General features: G+C 46.1%; 1 protein-coding gene across 1 annotated transcript in view; it reads left to right on the forward strand.

The window, feature by feature from the left end:
* LOC131667960 (tachykinin-like peptides receptor 99D) overlaps nt 1-21568 on the forward strand; it is a 48918-nt gene that overhangs the window by 15833 nt on the left and 11517 nt on the right. Inside the window, exon 2 of the mRNA XM_058941744.1 lies at nt 9065-9654. Within this exon, the coding sequence (XP_058797727.1) occupies nt 9125-9654 (530 nt within the window). The 5' untranslated portion in view covers nt 9065-9124. The remainder of the gene's footprint in view (nt 1-9064; nt 9655-21568) is intronic.

Raw genomic sequence — 21568 nt, forward strand, 5'->3', positions numbered from 1 at the left:
GCGAGTAGCCTCCTGTGGATTTCAAAAAAACCGCATGCTCATTGTGCATCCAGATCCGCTGTGGCGCGAGCCGCAGACCACGGTAATTCATTTTGGAAAATTTACGACAGCGAGGCGACAAACAAAGCAGTTTTCAAGCATACCAAACTTTTAATTATTATATCCTTCATCTTGTTCTTTTTCTATTATTTATGGCGAGCGTAAATCGCTCGCGATTAAAATCTGAAGAATGCTATATAGTTTTTTATACGCCTATACATTTTATTTTATAGCAGTAATAAACTTTATTTGATTGGCTCGGGTAGATTATAGTTACGGATTCTCTTCCCACGTGAGTTGTGGCAGCTCGATACACTTCAGATTGCCTATTTCGCTTTTTATAGATTTTCCTCAAATTCGATCGTTACTATTGTATTCTTTTCTCGGGACAGCTCAATTTTCTCGAAACTACCAAAATTCCAAAAGAGCAAACGAAATTTCAATGGACGCATGTTGAAAATTATCATGCGTATATCCGCGCGCGGAAAAATTACGCTGTTTCGTTATATTCACACAAAGAATTTGAAGTTTTTGACCTAGTCCTGTCTCGGTAAGGACTACTCTTTAATTCAACGGACCACCGACCGCCCATATAAAGTAATCAAACACGCGCTCGCTTTCGTTCTCTTTGTCAACTTGCCCTCCAGTAGCATCAACAGCGCAGATTTAGCCTCTTTCATAAGAAACCGAGTTCACGCAAATGGCAATCGTAAAGAGAAAAAAGTTTGCCAGCTAATTGCGAATACTCCGCAAAATAATTCGAGCTCAAATCAGTCAAGTTTAACAGTGCTTATAAGTTCGATAGATATCACTTGATATTCCCTTGGTTCCGTCTCTTGTTCGTTTATGGGAGCTGTGAAAAGACAATCAATCTGCGCGACAAAAAAGTCCAGCATCTCGTGACAGAGTTAGCAAACGCAAATGGTTACTGCGTCGTAAAAATTTGCCAGTATAATAAATGAAGTTCTATCGAAGCCGCATTAGCCAGCATTAAGAAAACAAGAGGCTCATACGTGCGTGTCGTGTGCGAGCTCTGCATTCAATAAAAGTAGCCGCAGCGGTTGGCAACAGACTTATAAATAGGCACGTGCTCAAGTCTTATTCTCCAAATTCCAACGTGCGTGGATGAATAATAAACTCTGCGATCCGCCATCGGGCAAAATTTTCGTCCTGCAAATTTAGTTGGGGGAGAATGAAGAGAAAAAAAGAAGGAACGAATCATCGACGCACGGCTGTACCAAACGGCACCCAAGAGACAATGATAACTGTGGAGGGCGCATAAAAAAAATATGAGCTTCACATACAAACTCGCGTTCAAAATTGCCTCTTAAGGACACGTGCGAGCAATTATAATTTGCCGAATGAACAAGAACTTGATTGCAACGATTGATATTAAAACTAAGGCGCATATCCAAGAAAGAAAAGTTGTACCACTTCGGATTATTGCGGCGACTATTAATTATTCAAGGGTATAACTCGGTAGAGGAAATGCCAGTCGAAATGGGCAGCGGGTACGTATGTCGGCGTTCGGATAGTCAATGAAGCGTTGTAGAAGAAGACATCTCCGTCCGCGCATCATTCCTCGCGTTGAATAGCACGCGAACGTTCCGCGCGATAGTAAATCGGCCTTGCAAGGAGGCGCTGAACGTTGAACTAAATGTCGACGCGACTCAGCAATGCGTTTATCATTGCGCATGTTTGGCAGTGCGTCAAAGGCAGGAAGCTCATTAGCTTCGTCGACTACAAATTGTCGCGAGAGTTTCCATTAAGCCTCAAGCGGCGGCTGCGTGTTCGCATACGACTGGCAAGTACCGATGTGTGGGTTTGTGAGCGCGTAAATACCAGCAAAACTTGATGCGCGTTTAATAAGTCGCTCGATCCGCGAACTTGATAGCATAACTTCGCCTTTTATTCCGTTCTCGCTTCGTGCAACGAAGCTACATCTGAACCGAAATATTATATTTTTTCATTCAAGAAATTGAAACAATTACCGGTGGATCTATGTGAAAATAAATCATTTTCGAGCTTGCGAAGCTTCGACTTTTATTTGACTCGCTGCATGGAATATTGGATTTTATCGGGGCACCAAAGGAACGTATTCCTTTTCCTTTCTTCTTCGGTTGAATGCCAACTGGGTTATTGCAAATCAAATTGCAATTTGATCCAAAAGCAAAGTTTGCCTGGTGCACCAACTAATACGCCACAGCGATTAAACAAAGGCAAAATAAGGCGTCACGTTACCAATGAAGTAGCAGCGTCGAAAGTTAACCCTGCTCTGGTCTGGTTGGCTTAACTCAGCAAATAAGAGCTTTATGCGCGAACAAGGAATATAGGTGCGCTCTTCATCTTCATTAGTTCAATACTTACGCGATCATCGGTGCCATTACGCAATTAAAAGTCGTGCGAGAGAAAACTTTGAGAAAAATAAGCGAATCACAGAGTTTTTATAAATCGAGTAAAAGTTGGCTAACTTTCGAGAATAAAACTGCGTTTAAATGCTCTTGAGACCATAATGACGAATTTTAGGGCTGTATCATTCGCCGCTGGTTAAAGTTGAGAATTATATTCGAGATTATGAAAAGAGGCGCGAAAAAAGGCCTCTAAAAGGGAGGGAGAAAAGGTCTAACCAAGTGGACCCGAACAACAAGGCCCTTGACCTGCTCGTAGTCTGTCTAAGCAGACTGGGGGCTGGAAAGCAACTGACGTTTCCCCCATAAACTCGCAATATAGAGGTCGCTTGGCACTCTCAGGTATTCTGCACTTGGCGCAGACTCCATTATCGCAAGCCTAACACTGTTACAGGCGACGTTGTGCAGCTCAAAGTAGCGTTGTAGCTTCTCTCTCTCCCTCTGTCTCCCTCTCTCTCTCTCTGTCTATCTTTCTCTCTCTTGATCTATGTTGCAGAAACACCGCCGTTAAGGTCGATTTATGCCTAAGTCCCACTCGCTTCTACTGTCTGTCTGTCTCATTCTCGCTATATATATTTTTTATACGAATGAAAGGAAACACACGCTCGATCTCATTAACGGAAAATGAGAAACAAGCGCCAAAGGATCGCCACTTGTTTCTATTTTCGGCGCCGATTCATTCAGCTGTACGCACGCCCAACCGATACCCAGATGTTTTTATTGCTGCCCTGCAGGTTCCTCCAAATCAGAGTCGACATTTTTTTTCTTTCTCTACTCTGACGCCAACAGTGCTTTCTTTCTCTCTGTTTATACTAGCTCAAATAATTTCACGACGCAATAGCTTATGAAATCGGACTTGAACTTTCACTTGGACTTCGTAATATAAGATCGCGCACTCTCTGGATCTCGCATTGCTAAACGTCATTTGTATTTTCTGCCACTTTTAATGCCAATTGTCGTCCCGTCATACAAAGGGGAGATCAAGTTTTACCGTAACTTGTAACTTTAGAACACAAGCATAAAGCTAATGGACCTTCGTCCCGTTTTTAGAAAAAATATATGTGCGAAAAGTACTTACTAACTTTTTTTTTCGCTTATGGCTGAAAAGTGCGGCTAAGCAAGAAGGGTAAAGAAAAAAAAATGAAAGCATCGCGTTCACTGAGAAAAAAGTTTCATAAGTTGCGAGTATTTTACGACAATACTGAAATAGTTGGTCTAGTCGTGGTGAAGTAGTTTTCACCGAGCAGAGAAACGGAAAGAAACAACAAACAATAAGCGCGAACACGTTATTTACCTTCTTATCGTGAAAATCGTTTCGAATGCAAATTACATTCCACTTTCGCAAGGAAAAGAACAGTCGCGTGTTCACCAGTATTTGTCACACCCCTGGGGCCCTATTCCCCGGCGATTCTCAAAATCAAATATTGGAGTTCAATTTGGCAGCGCTTTATACGGACTTGAAAGGATTTGAATGAGAAAGTTGGGGCGGCGGTGGCGGTCGTCGAGAAAAAGGAACAGAGCGGCGGCGAAAACCCGGGCTCCGGAATGACTAATTTCGTTAGAGGCGCGCAAGCACAAAGAGCTTATTTCAAGAATAAAATTAAATCCGCGCTGCGAATGGCGAACGGCGCTGCTGCTGCGGCCGCTTGCCTCTACTCTCTGCCAGCTGCCGTTTGATTTTCCTTTTCTTTTCTTTCTCCTTTTCGCGGGCGGCGCTTTACATCTTGTTTGATAAATGAATTGTCACGTTTCTGCTTATCTCATTTTCGCCAAATTGGAGCCTGGCCGTCTGCCGTTCATTATCTTTTATAATTGCGACCTGATTGTTCCCGAATGAGAAGCCGCGCGAAAGGGACGTACCTCGTTCGAAGAGAAATTTACACCCACGAGTTTGCTTCATCGTTGAAAGTCCCTTATTAACTGAAGCGCCAGCCATTCGAGCGATTCGAATTGGCGCGATCAATTCCGTCATTACGCAAGGTGAAACTGAAGTGAAATACCGTCTGTCAATCAAAAGCGCACGCGTGGATCTCCGAGTCCCTCGTGTGTGGCAAGGAATAAGGCATATATCAAGGAAAGCGCCAAGCGACAAGTCACGCGAGCTCGTTTCGCGTTCTGCTTGCGATATAAGCGGAAGCGGCGGCAGGGCGTTCCGGGCCATCAATTTTTCTAGGCCGCTGCCCGCGCGCGCCACAATATTTGTCGCGCAGCCAGCGAGAAGTCATGCGCCACTCTTATCAATGTTTTATTCATCTCGCGCAATGTAAACACGCTGGGCGGGCGAGATAATGTAGATGCCCTCTTTCTTTATTAAACCTTTTTTTTTCGTTTTTTTTCTCGTCCCAAAAGAACTTCGCTTGAAAATCAAATTGCGACGTTACATTGTTTCCTCTCATTTACATGGCTTTGTCCCGGTAAGAGAGAGAGAGAGAGAGAGAGAGAGAGAGAGAGAGAGAGAGAGAGAAAGTATATCTCTCCAACATTGCACGAGAACTCGTCGCAGTTCTAGTCTTTTGTCAACGCTTTTCCTCCTTGCATATACGAGTAAACTTACAACATTCACCGCTCAAACTCGACTATTTTCGCATTCTGAATATCAAACGTGCGAGTCTGTACGGGAAACTATATCGAATCACGAAAAATAGCAACTTGTCAAATTGTCGAAATTCCTGCCTCTCTCTCTTTCTCTTTCTCTTCGGATGGTAGAACGTACGACGCGTACATTAAATTTCCATTGGCATTCTTAATTTCGCCGAGCTGGCGCACGTTCAACCCCAAAAGGCATAAAAAAATACGAGTTCAATTCGAAAATTCCCCTGTGGTCGTTAAGCTCGATCACGCATAGGGGGCCAATGAGTGATCCTGGAAGGAAAAAATTCCAATTACAGTGGGATATCGCGAGCAGAAAGAGATAGATAGACAGATAGATAGAACGCCGAGCTCGTGTGTGTTATAGTCTCGGTAGCGAGAGCGAGAGAGGGAAGGAAAGAGTACACGGCTAAGGAGGGAAAATTGCGCGAGTCGGAGATTAGAGAGGAGAAGCAGCTAGCGGAGTGCGTCGCCGGAATTCGCCGAGCACCTCCGTGCAGCACCTGCCAAAGAGGTATTACACGTGCGCGGCAACTCGAGGCAGCGGCGGCGGATGCGCGGAACACGCGCGCCAGTTTTACCCAATTAAACTTCGCTACATAGTTACATGCCGTTGCTCCAAACATTTCATACCGGAGTTTAGCCCTACTCCATTTCGTCTTATTTGTGCATTGCTTTATGCGGTTACGATTTTCAATGAGCGACATCGAAATTATTTTCTTAACGGCCGCGTCAAGCGTTCGGTTGAATTCCCTTTGAGATCATTAAACCGTTAGATCGAAAGTTCGTTTTTATTTCTTCGTCCGGATGTAAAGCTGTAAAAGGGCCTACATCGCATGTGATAAGTTCAATAAAAAAAATCGATCTGAATAAAAGTTTTATAACATGTATCTTTTCCTGGTGCTACAGAATAAACGTCAAGGTGGCAGAGATGCTAGTTTTATGTTGAGATATGAGCTAATGTTTTATTGCTAAGGAATCAAAATCACCATTCTTTGAATTATATCACGATAAATTATCCAAACTACAACTACTAAACGTAAACGAACGACCAAGGTCTATCAATCTCGAGTGCACGCCTGGCTATAATGGAGCTTTACTACTGATTCCGACGCTGTACTCGGGTCGCGTGTTTTCCAAAATGTAAAAACACATTTGAATAGTCTGAAAGAGGACACACCCGTACACATACACACACAACATAGCCATAGAGGAGTCGCAAAACACGCGAAAATCGCATAGGAAGCAAGCGTAAGCGTAGTCAGAGAGCGGAGCTGATATGCAGTGAAAGAAAACCACAAGCTCGGACTTTGGCGCACAAGAGAAAAGAGCTCGGAGAAACACGAATATTCGCTTTGTCCTGATGTACTTGGCTTTACACATACATTAGAGTGATGGTTTTTTTTCCACCCTCTCTCCGGGGGGTCGTTTCTTTTCCGGAAGTCTTCCGGTGACCGAGATAAAACACATCGGTCGCAGCGCTGACCTAAGACAAAGGGAAAGCCAAGCACTAAACCAATCATGAAAAATGGCATTCGGCAATTCTCCCTTCCGTTTCCTCGTTTGTGTGCCGACCACAAGTCTGTCTCACCGCCGCCGTCGGCCTGTGATAATCATACTCCCGGGAGGAATATATAGTGCGTCTTATCTTCGCGCCACTGCCTTTCATTCAAATCTCGTTATTAAACGACCGCGGTAAAGAGCCAATTGTTTTTCAGAGTGGAACAGTCTTGACTTTCACCGTTAAAATAGGTGGGCAAGCCGAAGGCAAACAAAAAAAAAGGAATATCCAGGCAGGGAATTGGAGGATCACCGAATGGAATGAAAGAGAGACGCTAAATCCAACGATAAAAGAGAAAGAAAGAGAGAGATTCAAGGATCACTTGATTAGCCGGATCGTACGGCTGGCGAAAAAGTCAAGCGTGGCGAGCGAACGAAAGAGAGCAGCTGCACTCGAGGAGCTCGGTACACTATAGATACTTTTGCGTGGACGCGATTTCCGTTGGCGAGCCCACTCCACGAAAATTGCTTGTCGGAATTGTTCGTTGTTATCGAAACGCGCCCGCGTGCGCCGCAAAGCAGTTTCGAAGCCTCGATATTCGTAGACGAGAACTTTATCAACTAGCCGCGGCCATAAGAAAATTTTGCATCGGCATCATTCTCGCGGAGACTTCAATTTCGCATAGTTGGCGCTGCAATCGATAAGAATACGACCTTTTCCAACAGAAGAGAAAAGGAAAATGCTCGGCACGCGAGTATCAAACTCCGTAACAAGTGGTATTTAACGCGTAAATGTCAATTTTAAAAGGCTAAAACGCTCGCAAGAGTCCATCAGTGCTGAAGATTAGACCGCGGGCCTGGAAAAACAAAAAAAGAGAAAATGTAAGTAGAGAATGAAAAAGGCCGTCGTCGGAGTAACGAGCGAGCAAACGAGCTCTCGAAAGCTACGGCCATCTTCAACGCTTGCCTAATTAAAGCGGGTCATCGCGATAAACATTAAAAAACTGTCGGCTATAAACCCGTTACACCCCTCCTCGGTCGGGCGTATGGAAAAAGCAAAAATAGAGAGAAAAGGCAAGTGCGTCGTAAGGAGGCCAAAATCGTCGCTCAACGCGCGGCCAATAAAAATGGCCATCGCTTCTCTCTCTGTCTCTCCCTCTCTCTTTATTTTTACGAAAGTTCCGGGGTGAGAGAGAGAGACAAAGAGAGAGAGAGGAGGATCAAAGGATTATTATCTGTATCACATTTTTTCACACGGGCTCGGATCCTTTTAACTGGGCGAATTTTTCAGAGAAAGTGCAATTTCAATTTCATCGGCGGAGGGTCCACGCCAACGTTTTTTACGAGTTTGTGTCCCACTCTCTCGATTTTAGCCATCTACGGGATTTTCAAGGCGAGCGCGAAATAAATGATTTTTCAAACTCAAATGCCAACTGTATTTTACTCTTTCTCTCTCTCACTCATCATTTTTCGACTCTCTAGCTCTTATGATTTTTACCTTTAGTCTTCTTTCGTTTCTCTTCGCTCTTTTCCCTCTCTGTTTATCCTTCTCCATTTTCCCCTTCACCATTCTCATCTTTTCTTTCTCTCCTTTCCTTGTTTCCCTCTCCTCTCTTCAGTCTTCGATCTTCTGCCTTCCCTCTTCTCTCTCTCTACCCAAGTCGATGAAACCGCCCGATCGACTATATCGTGATCCCAGGGGAATATAAAATATTTACATTAACTCTGCGCAGGCGTGCGCGGCATTGGAAATCCGCAAAAATCACTGATATATCCAAATTGCCACCGCTGCCGACCCACTGCGGAAGCACACACGGCTTTATAAAACCGGCTCGTTGCACTCTTTATTGTACTTATAATTTTATGCTTAATACCCACGTCTGCATTTCAGCAATTACCGCGTGTAATTGCTCCGCGTCAAAAGCCAGCTTTGTATTCGTACGAATTCGCATTTCCACAGACGGGAGGAGGATCTCTTCAAAAACGATATTGTTTCAAATTACATTCCCGATTGTTCGCAAAATATACTGGGCTTCAGTTGTGCGCTTTTGATTATTTCATTGAATCGAGTGAACTGCACGTCGCGATCTCAAATGTCCGCATTTCTCGCTTATGGTGTTTCGGGCCGAACGTCAGCTACTGAAAGCGTATGCGTATCGACCGAACGAACGTCATTAGAATCTCGTTTTGTCGCGGAAAATGTTCGTCGAGGGAGAGTTGGAAATTAGAACGAAGATAGCGCATTCCCAATTTGTCATAACAATGTTTTTCTGCTTGAGCTGCATCTGTCTGGCGCAATTCGTCTGTTCGTTTACCATCTTGCCTCCTGTATCCGAGTCGAATGTCGTGGATCGCGCTCTACTTGGCGAGAACAACCATTCTTGAGCAGCAAAATCTCAACGGTCGACTATCTCGTTACGCTGATGTCTCTAGTGCCGTCGATGATTTAGTTTAATTAGGTTGGCCTGCACTTGCCCCCCAATAAACGTGAATTCCCGCCTAACGAGCGATGCTTTCTGCTGTTGCAGCTCGTCGAAGCGAACACGTCGGAAAAGGCGTAGCAATTAACATCCCAGCGCCGAGGTAAGATGCAAGGCTCGCTGGCCGGGTACGAGGAGCCGCTGTTCAGCTCGGTGTTTCTGCACTCGACGGACACCGGCGGCGACAGCGGCAGCGACACCAGCTCGATCACAGGCATCGGCGCCACTCTAAACGCCAGCACAGCATGGCCGTCGTTCTACAACACAACCAACAACTCCAGCTTAACCGATAGCGAGCTGGACGCGCAGAATGCCAACAAGTTCATCCTGCCGCTTTGGCGACAGATCATCTGGTCAGTTCTGTTCGCCAGCATGATCGTCGTGGCGACGGTCGGCAACTTGCTCGTCGTCTACATCGTGCTGGCGCACAAGCGCATGAGAACCGTGACCAACTACTTCCTGGTAAATCTCAGCATCGCCGATGCCCTAGTGTCGACACTCAACGTCACCTTCAATTACACCTACATGCTGAACAGTACCTGGCCCTTCGGCAATCTTTACTGCAAGATCAGCCAGTCCATTGCCGTGATCACTATCTGCGCCAGTGTATTCACTCTGATGGCCATATCCATCGACCGGTGAGTCATTATTCATCGCGCGCGCGATTGACGGTCTGAAGTCGGCAGCTGTTCATGGCCATTGCTTGACTTGACAAAATCAACCCCGGACCTCGCTATCGATTCAGCTTCGCGCGAGGATCTGCCTCGACTGAACATTTTTCTCCCCCGTTCTCCGCAACTCACTAGAATAACTAAGCTCGGTCGCCGCCTTTTGCGCCGGATGACGTACATCAGCTCTCCACTTGTCAATAGCAGGAATAAGTTTTTTGTTCGACCTCGAAAACTTGACCCGCCACTTGTGACGGACTCCAGCGCAGACCGCCTATCGAATGGAACTTACTTGTACTAGTCACACTGAATTTCATCGACGTCGCGGCGTTGCAACGAGATGCAGCGGAAAAATACATGCATTTCGAATATTCGCGAAGCATTGAGAAGCAAAAGTTTTTCGCGGGGACGAAGAAACTGGAAAATTTCGTTGATTGAAACGCCGAATCATTAATGAAAACTTGAGCTTGAATTAACGTTTACTTGAATATAACTTGAATGGCGAGCGTTTGACCAAGATCAGACAAATTAATGTCATGAGTTGCGGTCCAAAAAACTGTGCAAAGTCAATCTAAACAAACTGCGCAACCGATTATTGTTGGATGAACAACGGAATAGTTGAGATGACGGTACGTAATAATTACAGCAGCAAGGTCAAGTGTGAGTCCATCCGTTTCCCGACTCTGAGGCAGCCAGAGAGAAGCACGTCATTGGCATATTTCTCGGTGACCTACTTGCTTATGGGAGCGCTTCCGAGGAGGTTTAATCTCAGTTGCTCTTTCTATAATGCTGCGGTTATATAGCCACAACTATTATCAAGAAAATTCCAATGGACGCGTAATAGTTGGAATTTCATTAGTAAAATCGCGGCCCCGTCTCTCGCATGGCATCCGCGGAAATGCCGAAAAAATTTGAATTGGCGACAGTCGCTTTGCTCTTTTTCACTTTTCCGACCGCAACCCAGATGTGAAAACACGCCTAAATCCTCGAATCCGTGATCGTAAGTCATCGAAAAATAGTCGGACAGCTGGTGCGCTCGCACACACAACGAGGAACAAGGACCGAGGGAGAGATAAAAAGCGAGCGCGCGAGAATGGGGAGGGGTCCACGAGCGCGTTGTCGGCGACAGCGGCATCGCGCGCGCGCTCTCTCTCTCTCTCCCTCTGTTCCCTCGCGAGGGACATGTCAATTTCAGGGAGGAACTCTGGCACCGACGGCCTTGTGCTTCGCGTGTAGGTGCGCACGGGGAGCTTTTCAATCGCACGCGCAGCGCAGTGTTGCGACCGAACGACGGGTACCTATCGAGGTCGTAGGCACGCGCGTGTTTTCCACGCGGCTTATATATCAGCGCGATTGCATTTTGTTTCCCTTTCTGTCGTTTGAACTCGTCGCAGTTCGGCTGTTATCCGATAACTTTTGCACCCTCGACGTCTGCGCTCGCCTCAACTGACGTGCCGGCAAATGTTATTACGCGGCGGTCGCGGCGCATGTTTTGCACAGCTGCACCTGTCTCGACGTCGACGTCGGGCGGAACAAAGCCGCGTGACTGCCGTCAAAGTGATCGGCACGACGAAGATCCAAGAACTTGTCCCATTTCGAAAATCCGACGCCGCCCGATGTCTCAATCGCGTCGAGCGAACGTGGGCGCGCATGATGCTCGAAAGTTGTCCCAGCAGAGGCGCGAAGCTAAGCAAGAAACACTATATGAGTTTCAATCCGCGAGCGCGCCCCTGAATAAGCTCCAAGTTTTTCCGCGAGTGTCAGTCGCTGCGGCGTACCCTCGAATAAATCACAGCGACAGATGCTTGGCAAAACGACGACGCGCGCACTCGGTCGCGCTCGCTCGATATTCACCAATTAGAGCCCCCGGAGCGATGCGAAATCAAGCGAAAACAGGAAGGAATAAGAAGCGGTCGCTATCGTCGTTGCACGCGAGCCTAGTAAAATTAGTCGATCGCGATATCGGCTGGCGTGCGCGCGCCTGATGGATTTACCGCGCGGTTTATCTGGGCGAAAGCGCTCGTGCGCCGACATCGATATAGTTTATGCGGATTATTTTCGACTATCGCTGTTTCGCGACTCTCGTGCTCACCGAGAGTTGCCGCTATTCATACCGGCTTGCCAATAAGCGCGCTTCGGCATTCAATAGACTTTGTAGCTTTGGGAGGAAGCGCGTTGTCGAATTTTCCACTTCGAGCTAATTTCGCTTGGCTCGAGCCTTTTTCCGATTAAGACGATTCCCCCGATAAGACGGACGCGCGGATAGAGAAAAAAAGGATGGATCATAAAGTTAAGGTAATCTCCGCGATTCCAACTTGGCCGTAAAGTTTTTTTTCTTAAGTTGATTCATACTTGGCGCGCACGAAAGTTGCGCGGGAGGGCTATCTTATGAAATCCGGAGATTAATGTTTTTTTCGGACAAATTTAATTTTCCGCGGCGAAGGGCACAGCTCGCTTGGGCACAAATGTTACAGCATCGGAGAATTCCTCTGACTTTAAGCGCGAAAGCACTCGTTGCTCAGCTCGCAGACAGTAAGCCAAATGCCTATCTCTGCCTGTAATACTATTTTACACTTTCATTTTACACTTTCATATTTCGACGATAACTTCCCTAGAATAGAGTGAAGTAAAGATCTAGCTGACACATCGGACCATGAAAAGATAATAAAGATGATAATAAAGTGCAAGCATCTTCTGAATGGCGAATGAAGATCGGAAAGTTATTGTCCATTGATACGGTCGCTCTAAACGACACGCTCATCGAGTCACTTGGTCCCTTTTTAACAAGAAAAGAAATCTTTCTCCTAGGAGTTACGCTCCTAAAATAAAAGGCCATTTTCCACGCGAACAGGCATAAATCACCGATGACACATGAAACAATCAAGATTAAACGAATCCATTCACGAAAGAGAGTGAGAGAAAATTACAGCTACAGCCGATAAGACAACGAAAACAGCAACCAATAAATAAAAATTACGGTCTGGACCATCTGAAAAAGAAGAAAGAACGTAGCAGTTGGATGGACTCTTGATTTACGTCGGTGCACGCATTCGATCGAACGCGCTTAATGTTATTCAAGCCCGAGGCACATTGGCAAACAAAAAGTGTGAAAGGGGAACGTAAACCGTAAGAAGAAAATCAAAGGAGCGCAGCACGCTACCGGGCACGACCGAAGAGGGCGTAAATAATAATGCGCCCATCTCGAGCTAAAAATTGACCGCGAACCGCGTGCCCAAGGGATTTCGGAGCTAGTGGCAGGTTAATGTCCGTTCTCTCAGCTTGCTCTCTCGGGCGTCCGGTAATTCGGGCGTGAAGCAACGCGAAAATGGATTTATCCATGGATCGCTCGGCAAATTTATAACGCGCGCAGTCGTATGGCCAGTCAGAACTCGCATAAGTACCGCGACGACACTACGAGTCGACTGAAAAGTCTGTATAGGTGGACCAAGTAGTGAATCTCTAGTTTACGTCAGCCACACGTTGACGCACGAGCCTTGAGTGTATTTCGAACTTAATCGAATAATCATTCAACTGTCCAGATAGAGAGGTAGTTAGCAATGGGGGGGGGGGGGGGGGTAGCGAGAGAGAGAGAGAGAGAGAAACAGACAGACAGACAGAGAATTAACAATGTGCATATGCAACTAAGTTGTCTGCCCGATTATAACAGTCGATTTGAAAAATCCATGAGTTTTACGAATGGCATGCCTCCGAGCACTAACACTTTACGATGATAATGCAGCAGGGCGGGCAAGAAAAGAAACGGCAGTTTGCCAATAAAACTCTCCAGGGCCCATCCAATTTAAACTCGACAACAAAGCACTTCCCCCCCACTCCCTCCTCTTTAGTCTATCCGCATCGATCGCACGACGTTTTATAGTTCCCATCTAGCTTTCAAATTAGTCATACGCATTAAGAGTATTTGACTAACCGCGTTCGAGTGTCTGTGTTCCTGTGCTGGAAGCTAAGGCGTCAATCTATTTTGGACAAATTGTGGACAATCATCTAATGACGCCTCTATTACGCAGACGATGAATCCGCACGCACGCGTCATTAAACTCTCCGTCGCTCGATAACTGTTAACTTACTGAACGGATGTATCGCGAGTGTCAATTTTAACCGAAACTAATTGCCTCTCTCTGTCTCTCTCTCTCTCTCTCTTTCGCTGCGCGAACAATCTCGATTAAAAATCTCATCATTTCTCGATTGCGAATTGCACGAGAGCCAACCACCACGTTCTCGTTTGATCTGCATGGATTGCCAAGCTATCATTCGAGGTGACCCCCGGCAAAGTTAGCACGGGAATTATCAGGGCAGCGCTTTACCGTTTTTTCTAATTCTCTTTACTCCGGCGCGCAAAAGACAGACGCGAACGATTGAAAAGCGTTGCTGTTGTTGTTTCGACCTATCCAAGTTCGACACCGCAATAAGATAAAACACCTCGGCAACGGAATCGAATGTCTTTGTCTGATGAAAGTGCCAAAGTGGAGACGACAATGAAGACGAAAAAAGAAAAGAGAGTGAGCTACGATAACAGTGCAATTTGATATTGGAGCTTACAGTTATTGTGAAAGTATCAAACTTGTAATGGACGTTGCGTCACGACATTGCACTTTTTACGAGCAAACGAAACTAAAGATGAAGGAGATGTATCATCAATGCGATGTAAACAGAGCTGGAACTAATGAGCATTAACGAGGCATCGCGTAAATATTCGACGACCTTGCGCCGAACGATAAAGAGCCGGTGTGCCGTGGCTGACGAGCGTCGTCGCCTAGAAAAAGAAGAATCGTGTGAAATTTATGCGGCGCGAACTTGGTATAATTTGCGCTAGAGGCAAAGTCGAACGGCAGCGAAGGCAGAGCGAGCATTTATCACCTCCCACGAAGAAAAGACAAGAAAGTTTGGAGGGAGTCCGTTATAGATATGTATCTTGCCGGTAGGAGCGAGAACTCGCCTCACTGGCATCAAGGCGTCCACTGAATTGGGAAAGGGAGAGTTTCGCGCAAAGAATAATTGGCCGCACTACCATCGGCAACGTAGAAAACGTCCAAATGTTCGCGTGTTTTGCAATTTATCACGACGAATATTTATTCGTCGTGATAAATTGCTCCTCGTTTTCAAGACTTCTATTTTTTTTCGCGAGAAAACGAGGGCTTGTACATTCTCAGGTTTTGCTAGGCATTTCAAGTTCTGCCTTCGCTAATGAGCGCGACGGTGAAAGATGATGAATGGGTAATGTGCGCAAAAATTATGCTTGTCTTCTTTGCTGCCGCGCTAACGAGTATTGATGAATATTCACACTAATTAGACGAATACGACTCTTCCTTTTCGTCAACGTCAACGTCATTTTCATTTTTCCACGACACGCTAAGAATTTTCGGATCTCTTTATTAAAGTAGCGTGAAATTGCAAATGAAGACGGAATTTATTGTAGAGAAATAATTCAGTCGAGAGTTATATCAGCCTGTAAAAGACTGACGCATTATTCGAACGACCATAATTGATAAAACACAAGAAGAAAAAGAAGTAGGAGACGAATAAAGAAGAAGATCTTAGGGTAAAAAAAGAATAATGTCAGCTTGCAAACGCACAGCACCGGTAAAAAGTTGCACGCGGAAATTCGCGTGGGCCAATCGAGCCGAGAGCCGGGCAATCACAGAGCAGACGCCGAGTCATAAATACGCGTGTGGAGAAAGTGCGACTGCCCTGTAAGTGCAGTAAATAAAGGCGAAGGCGATGGGTGCTGGCGTAAATATTAGAAAGAGCCTCGTCTCTTTAGAAAAAAAATCGCGTGGCATATTGATCTTTGCTCTGTTTTTACTAGGGGCAAAGAAGAAATCAGTAAAAGTCATGGAGAATTAGCATAGACACGCGAGCGAACGGGGGTAGCTTTTAATAATTCAGTGTCCTCAATACTACGTTGCACACACACACGCATGCGCGCAGAGCATGTTCTCGAGTCTTATATGAACAGAAGTTCTCTCGCAAGTCTAGAAAGATAAACACACACACTTGGTCGTGTGCGCAAATTCAAGGACGAGCGATTAAAGTGTGAAAATGCACATCCATTTCCACTCGCCGGGAAAAATGGAGTATTGTGCGTTATCGCGCGCTACCTTTCGCTTGCTTATTCCACTTGATTTATGAAGCAGAGCTTGGCCATCGCGCGTTTCCATTGGCAGTTTGAACAGCGAGCGTGTACGTAAACTATCGCTGATTGGGCCTTGAGAACTCGAGTTTTCCTCTATAGAATTTACTCCCGCTTTCACTCTCCCTCTTGTGGTTTAGCTAAAGTTAGATGCGCACCGCGAAAGGACATTTCACTGTACGAGAAAGAAACAACCGCTCGACACGGATATTTGTTTAGTCGCCACTCGCCTCAGTTTTGCTGAGCTCGTGGACAGGCCTCATTTTTCTCGTCTTTTCGTGTAGCCCACATTGAAACGTCAATCCCGTCCATTCCGAACGGACGCAAGTCTTTTTCGACGCGTTGGCTAAAAGCTACAACGACAGACGAGTGATCGACGAATTCCTCTTGCGAAATAACGAGTGGTAATGATTCGAACGTCGAAGAATAGCCGTAATCTCCGCAGCGTCGAGCATGAATAGAGAAACAAGAAAGTGGCGTGCAACGGCTGAGAAACGAAGAAAATAAACGACCGCGGACCATAGTGTCGACTGAAAAACGAGCAATAATCGAGGTCCCTGAAAAACTGCCGATTCACCGGTAGAAAGAGGTAGAGAGAGAGAGAGAGAGAGAGAGAGAGAGAGAGAGAGAGAGAGAGAGAGAGAGGAAGAGAGAGAAAGAGCGCTGGCCAAGCGAAAATCACGCGAGTGCAACTCTTTTCAGCGTCGCAGCACAACGCCAGCTTTCGTATATAATTTGTTGTCGGGTACGCCGATGTGAGAGCGCGCGCGAGACTGTCCGAGTCCTGCGAATTACGCGATTACCAGCGAGGTCGCGTCAAAGCTGAACTTTATCAATTCAAGGTCGAAAATAAAATCCAAGTCGCGTAGTTGTAGCTCGACGCGATGTCGTCGTGCGCGCGCGCTCAGTGCGCATAGCAGCGATAAACAATTGAACGCGCCGGGTGAAACTTATCGTCCTCCAATTGAACGACTTTGAAAGCACGACAATGGGCAGCACAGCGACTGCAGCTGGAGCCCGGCCGATTGTATTTGCACTTGATAGCGTAAAATCAATTGAATCTCATCGTTATGTAAAGCAGAGCTATTCTCAGCTGCTGCTAGTGAATAATCGTTGCTTCGCCGAGCCTCTCTCTCTCTCTCTCTCTCTCTCTCTCTCTCTCGCGAACAGATTAACACGAAGACGACCGAATCGAATCTCTGGCAGTGCCAAAGTTGCACTGCCGAACCCCTCCCGTGGCGCGCTTCGGTTTTCAATTTTCATCGTGTCCGCTAGTGTTTTTCGCTCGCTGCCTGCGGGACGTTTCAACCCCGGCGCCACGCGATGTCGAGGCTCCGAATGAAACGACGCGTATAAAACGATTACAAAATGTTAGCAGCGTTAATGGGGGGAGAGAGTGCGCGCGTAGCCGTGATTCCATTAAAATGCGCGCGCCTCGGGATGCGAGTTTTAAAACTAGAGAATGCGCGTCAACTTTCCGCGCATAAATTACTCCTGCGCTGCAAAAGCGCGAGGGACCCCGCGGGCCGAGTCTCAATTTCGCGCCGGGTACTTGCGTCCGGGAAACAGCTCGTTGCGTTATTCGGTGATCCATGCTGCGGAATAATCGGCGACACGATTTCACTCCGCGCGCAGTTCATCTTCGATTTTTTATACGATTTATGACGGGCATTTAGCTGAAATTTCGCGTTTGCCTCCCGACAAGTTTCCGATAATTCGCAAATGAGTTAACGGTGAACGAAAAAAGAAAAAATCACTTCTAAAGGATAAAAAAGATCAAGTGGCATACGGTTTCGGGTTGCCGAATAGGTCGCACTTTAGATTCGCAATATGATTGCCTGGTACTCGACGCCTTTCGCCGTGCTCAAGATTAGCTTTCCCCCGGCGAATATGCTTCTTCGCCACTTTGAACGTGCTGCAATGAATGTTGTTTCCCACGCGCTCTTCACTCAGCATCCATTCTCGCTGGTGGCATTATTCATCCGCACGCGCGCACACGGAGCACAAGTCGTTTGCACGTGCGCGCACCGAAACGAGGTGATGACCTTTACACGTCCGTCGATGCATTACACGGCACGTCGTCGCCGAGTGGTCAATTAAAGCGCATCGATCAATCGGCGGAAATGAATTGTGCGTTGATCGAGCGCGTCGCGAAGCATTATCGAACGGAAAGTCGCGACGCCGCGCGAATAGAGAAGCAACTATCACAGCCGGCTCTGGCGAAATTAATGGGCGAAGCAAAACGCTGAGGATGGCATTTGAATACCCGCTAAATTGGGCGGCGACGTGGATTCCTTCGCCAGTTTTCGAGTATACTCCTCTGCCTGTCATCCTGCTCGCAAGGCTCTGCTCTCACTGGCTGATGAGGCGCACAAAAGCTCGTCGCTACACTGCACCCGACGTACTTGACGCGACCACGTTCAACGATTTTAACGGATGCATAATCGACTACGACAGCGCTAGAATAATTCGACTGGTGCCGGTATTTCGTTTGGAATACCCTGCCAAGGGAGACTCTTCAGCTGATTCACGATTGGCTCGATTTGCGAATAGCCGACCCGTTAATTTGAGCGCAACGTTGCGCTTTGTTAAAGAGATCAATTAACGCACGCCCTGAGTACCAAGCAAGTCGACTTTCGATAACCGAGCTCGCGTCGTACGTGCACAAAGGTCTTAATCGCAGGGTCAAACAATTACAGCGTCGTCGCGACTAGTACGTCAAGTAAAGGTCAACGGGACGATAGCAGGAAGAAGACGGGGAGGGCAGCGCTGATAAATAATAGCTCGAGCGTTGCGTCAAGAGCGAACTCCATCAAAAATTCAATTGAAAAAGAGAGCGAGAAGGAACAATGGAAGCAAAACAAAGGCTCTCGCTTGCTTGCTTGCTTCGCGCACGTCCGACTATCTGCTTCTGTTCTACTTGGCCTTGGGTAAACGCTCCGAGCTCGCTTCCTTGGCTGTCCGCCAACGCCAACCCGGACGGATTTATAAGTTCCGCAGTGTGCCGCGACGACCGCCACTTTTTCTTCTTCTCCGCCGGTCATTCGTTTCATTATGATTTGCCTCGATTTTTTTGCCTCTTCTCTCCCTTCTTATCACCAGCACGGAAATTCAATTAGGTCGCGGCATGCGAGCAAACGCGGATCTCGCGATCTTCAACGTTTACGCACGACGCATCAGCGGCGGACTTTCTGATCTACCTTCGATTGGTTAATAACCTTCCCGATGATTCATTTTCGCCAATATCAGCGAATGAAAAATGTTTAACGCAGTGTGCTATTTTTTATCTCCGCATCTGACGAACAGATTAATTATTCACGTAGACGATATATTTCATCTCGAAGTAGTCATGCATGTTCGAGTAACGCGCCCGCGTTGAGGCCGACGTCAGAAAACTGCGATCGGCATACGCTACAGTTGCAAAGAAAGCATTAATGGACCTCAATGCATTCGATACGTGTGCGAGAGCACGCACTCGATTGCTTTTCAACTAGATGGGGATGAGCGCGGGGATAAAAGGAAAGAAGAGCAGAGAGGCAGTTCGATAAGAGCGGCAACTTTTCCTGCGTTCCGTTTACATTGGAATTGGCGACTTTTGAAATATCAAGAGGATCCCTTCTTCTCCAGTGAAATTTACGCGCAATTTACTTTTGTATATTTCGCCCTTCCCTCGGAGCTCTCGACAATGACAAGGGCGCGGAATCGTAGTTCATTTCACGTAAACGAGTAACGCGGATTCACCAGTTCATCCACGTTCCGAGATAACGCGTCGCGTCTAAGACTGATGTTTGGGTGTGTAATCTAAGGCTGAGCGTACGTAAGAAAGGGAAAATAGATTTTCTTTAGGCCGTGTATATAATCGTAAGAGAGAAGCTTCTTTTTTGTACAAATCAAGCTCGAACAGCTATTTCGTAAATATTATTTGATTTGGAAGTTTCACGTCAATTAAGGAATGTAAAGCAGATTTAAATTAAAATTGTAAAACAGGCGTTTGAAACTAGTGAAAAGGAAATTGGCGATTGTGGGAAATCTATGAAATTATTATTCGTCTCCTGTGCCAAGAATCCAAACAGTCCCGTACAAAAAGTACGAGCGGAGAGCGCGTCGCTGTTAAATATTCATAACGATCAGAGAAAAAAGCTTCCTGGTGTGCTCGTGTCGATATAATAAGACTTCCGCGTGTGTTCCTGAATACCCGACTCGCGTTATCGGTAACAGTCCTACAGGACAGAGAAAGAGAAAAAGAGAGACAGAAAGATAAAGAGGAAGCTCATATGGTTGGAAAACGGAATGATTTAAAAGGCTTTTCTTGTTGACGCTCTCTCTCTCTCTTTCTCGTTCGAATTTTTTGCTCGTCCCATCTCCCTAGTAAATAGCATTGAAAAAGATTGAAGAACCGGGCAGGGTTTTACATTTGGCTTCGAGTGCTCCCCTAAGGTCTTTTCATTAATACTAGACTTTTAGTCTCACTCGAGTGCAAGTGACGAAAAAGCATCGCGTTGCAACTGAAGTTGAAGAGTTTGCCGGACGAATGCTTGAAATAGAATTGCCTGAACATTCACTCTCAAGGCATATTAGAGAGGACTAAAATCGTAGTGCCAATCGATCTTCCGCCTCCCACATTATAAAGCGAATTCCCTGGTGAGCCTCGAATGCTTCGCCTTCCTTCATTGTACCACATATTAGAGAGCTTGCAATTCATTTTCAACAAGGCACTTATCCGGGATACATACATCACGCGTCGAGTCACACATAAGCAGCGAGACAACCCGCAGTAACCTCCTTCTGTAATCGCGCGCGTCGCACGCAAGAAGTCTCAACGAAAAAGTCGATTCGTCGTTTTATCGACAAACTGAATCATCTCACGTGAGAACTTCATTTGACATGGCATCGTCGTCGTATATGATATGAGCGCGCGCAGGGAAAAGAAACCCGTTGCATCTCGCATTCCCGTCTTATATGACTCTTCCTTTTTCTTCCATCTTGGCTGCAGTCTTTGAACTTACGGACTAAGCATGACTGATGATCTGCGCGCCACGGATTTCATGAACTTTTTCGTTTAATTAGATTGACTCGCCGAAGCGACTTTGCCCGGCTTGAAATCAGCGTCGAAAGATCGTTCCATCATTATTTCCAATCCCGCGCGAATTCCTTTTTATTTTCGCGACTCTTGGCGCTGATAAAGCAATTAAACGGCGAAACTAAGCCGCTGCGCGAGAGCGACGGCATTAAAATTTACTAAGCGCCGCGAGCCTCGTTTCATAAGGCTTGTGTGAATTACCCTTAACGAATACAAAATGACCCTGGTTAATCCGATCTCCCGACCTCCTAGATAATCTCAGAAGCGCTACATACTGCAGTTCACTCTTCTGATCCCCTCTCGATGACTTATTCCTTCATTTTTCAACACTATTTCGCGCTCTAATTTCACTGGGGCGCGCCTGACTTTTTTTTTTAATTTTTTTTTCACGCTGCTGACGCGATGTTTTTACGATATCGATGTTATTTTTAGAGTTATATGGGCTCCAAATTCATCTTCATTTTTTCTTTCACGATAAGCTTTTGGCTATGTTATTTTTTTCACCGACTAATCATGCCGATCAATGCACATCCGTAGAGATGTTCGCTAACATCCTGTTTTCGCGTTATCTTTTCCTCGAAAATATTCGCATTTGTTCGTTTTTCATTTTACATATAATTTTGAAATTCAGATAAAAAGCCGAGTAATTAAAGCGA

This window comes from Phymastichus coffea, unplaced genomic scaffold (genome assembly GCF_024137745.1).
Source record: "Phymastichus coffea isolate CEN01 unplaced genomic scaffold, Cenicafe_Pcof_1.1 PCOF00072, whole genome shotgun sequence".
NCBI classification, from domain to species: domain Eukaryota; kingdom Metazoa; phylum Arthropoda; class Insecta; order Hymenoptera; family Eulophidae; genus Phymastichus; species Phymastichus coffea.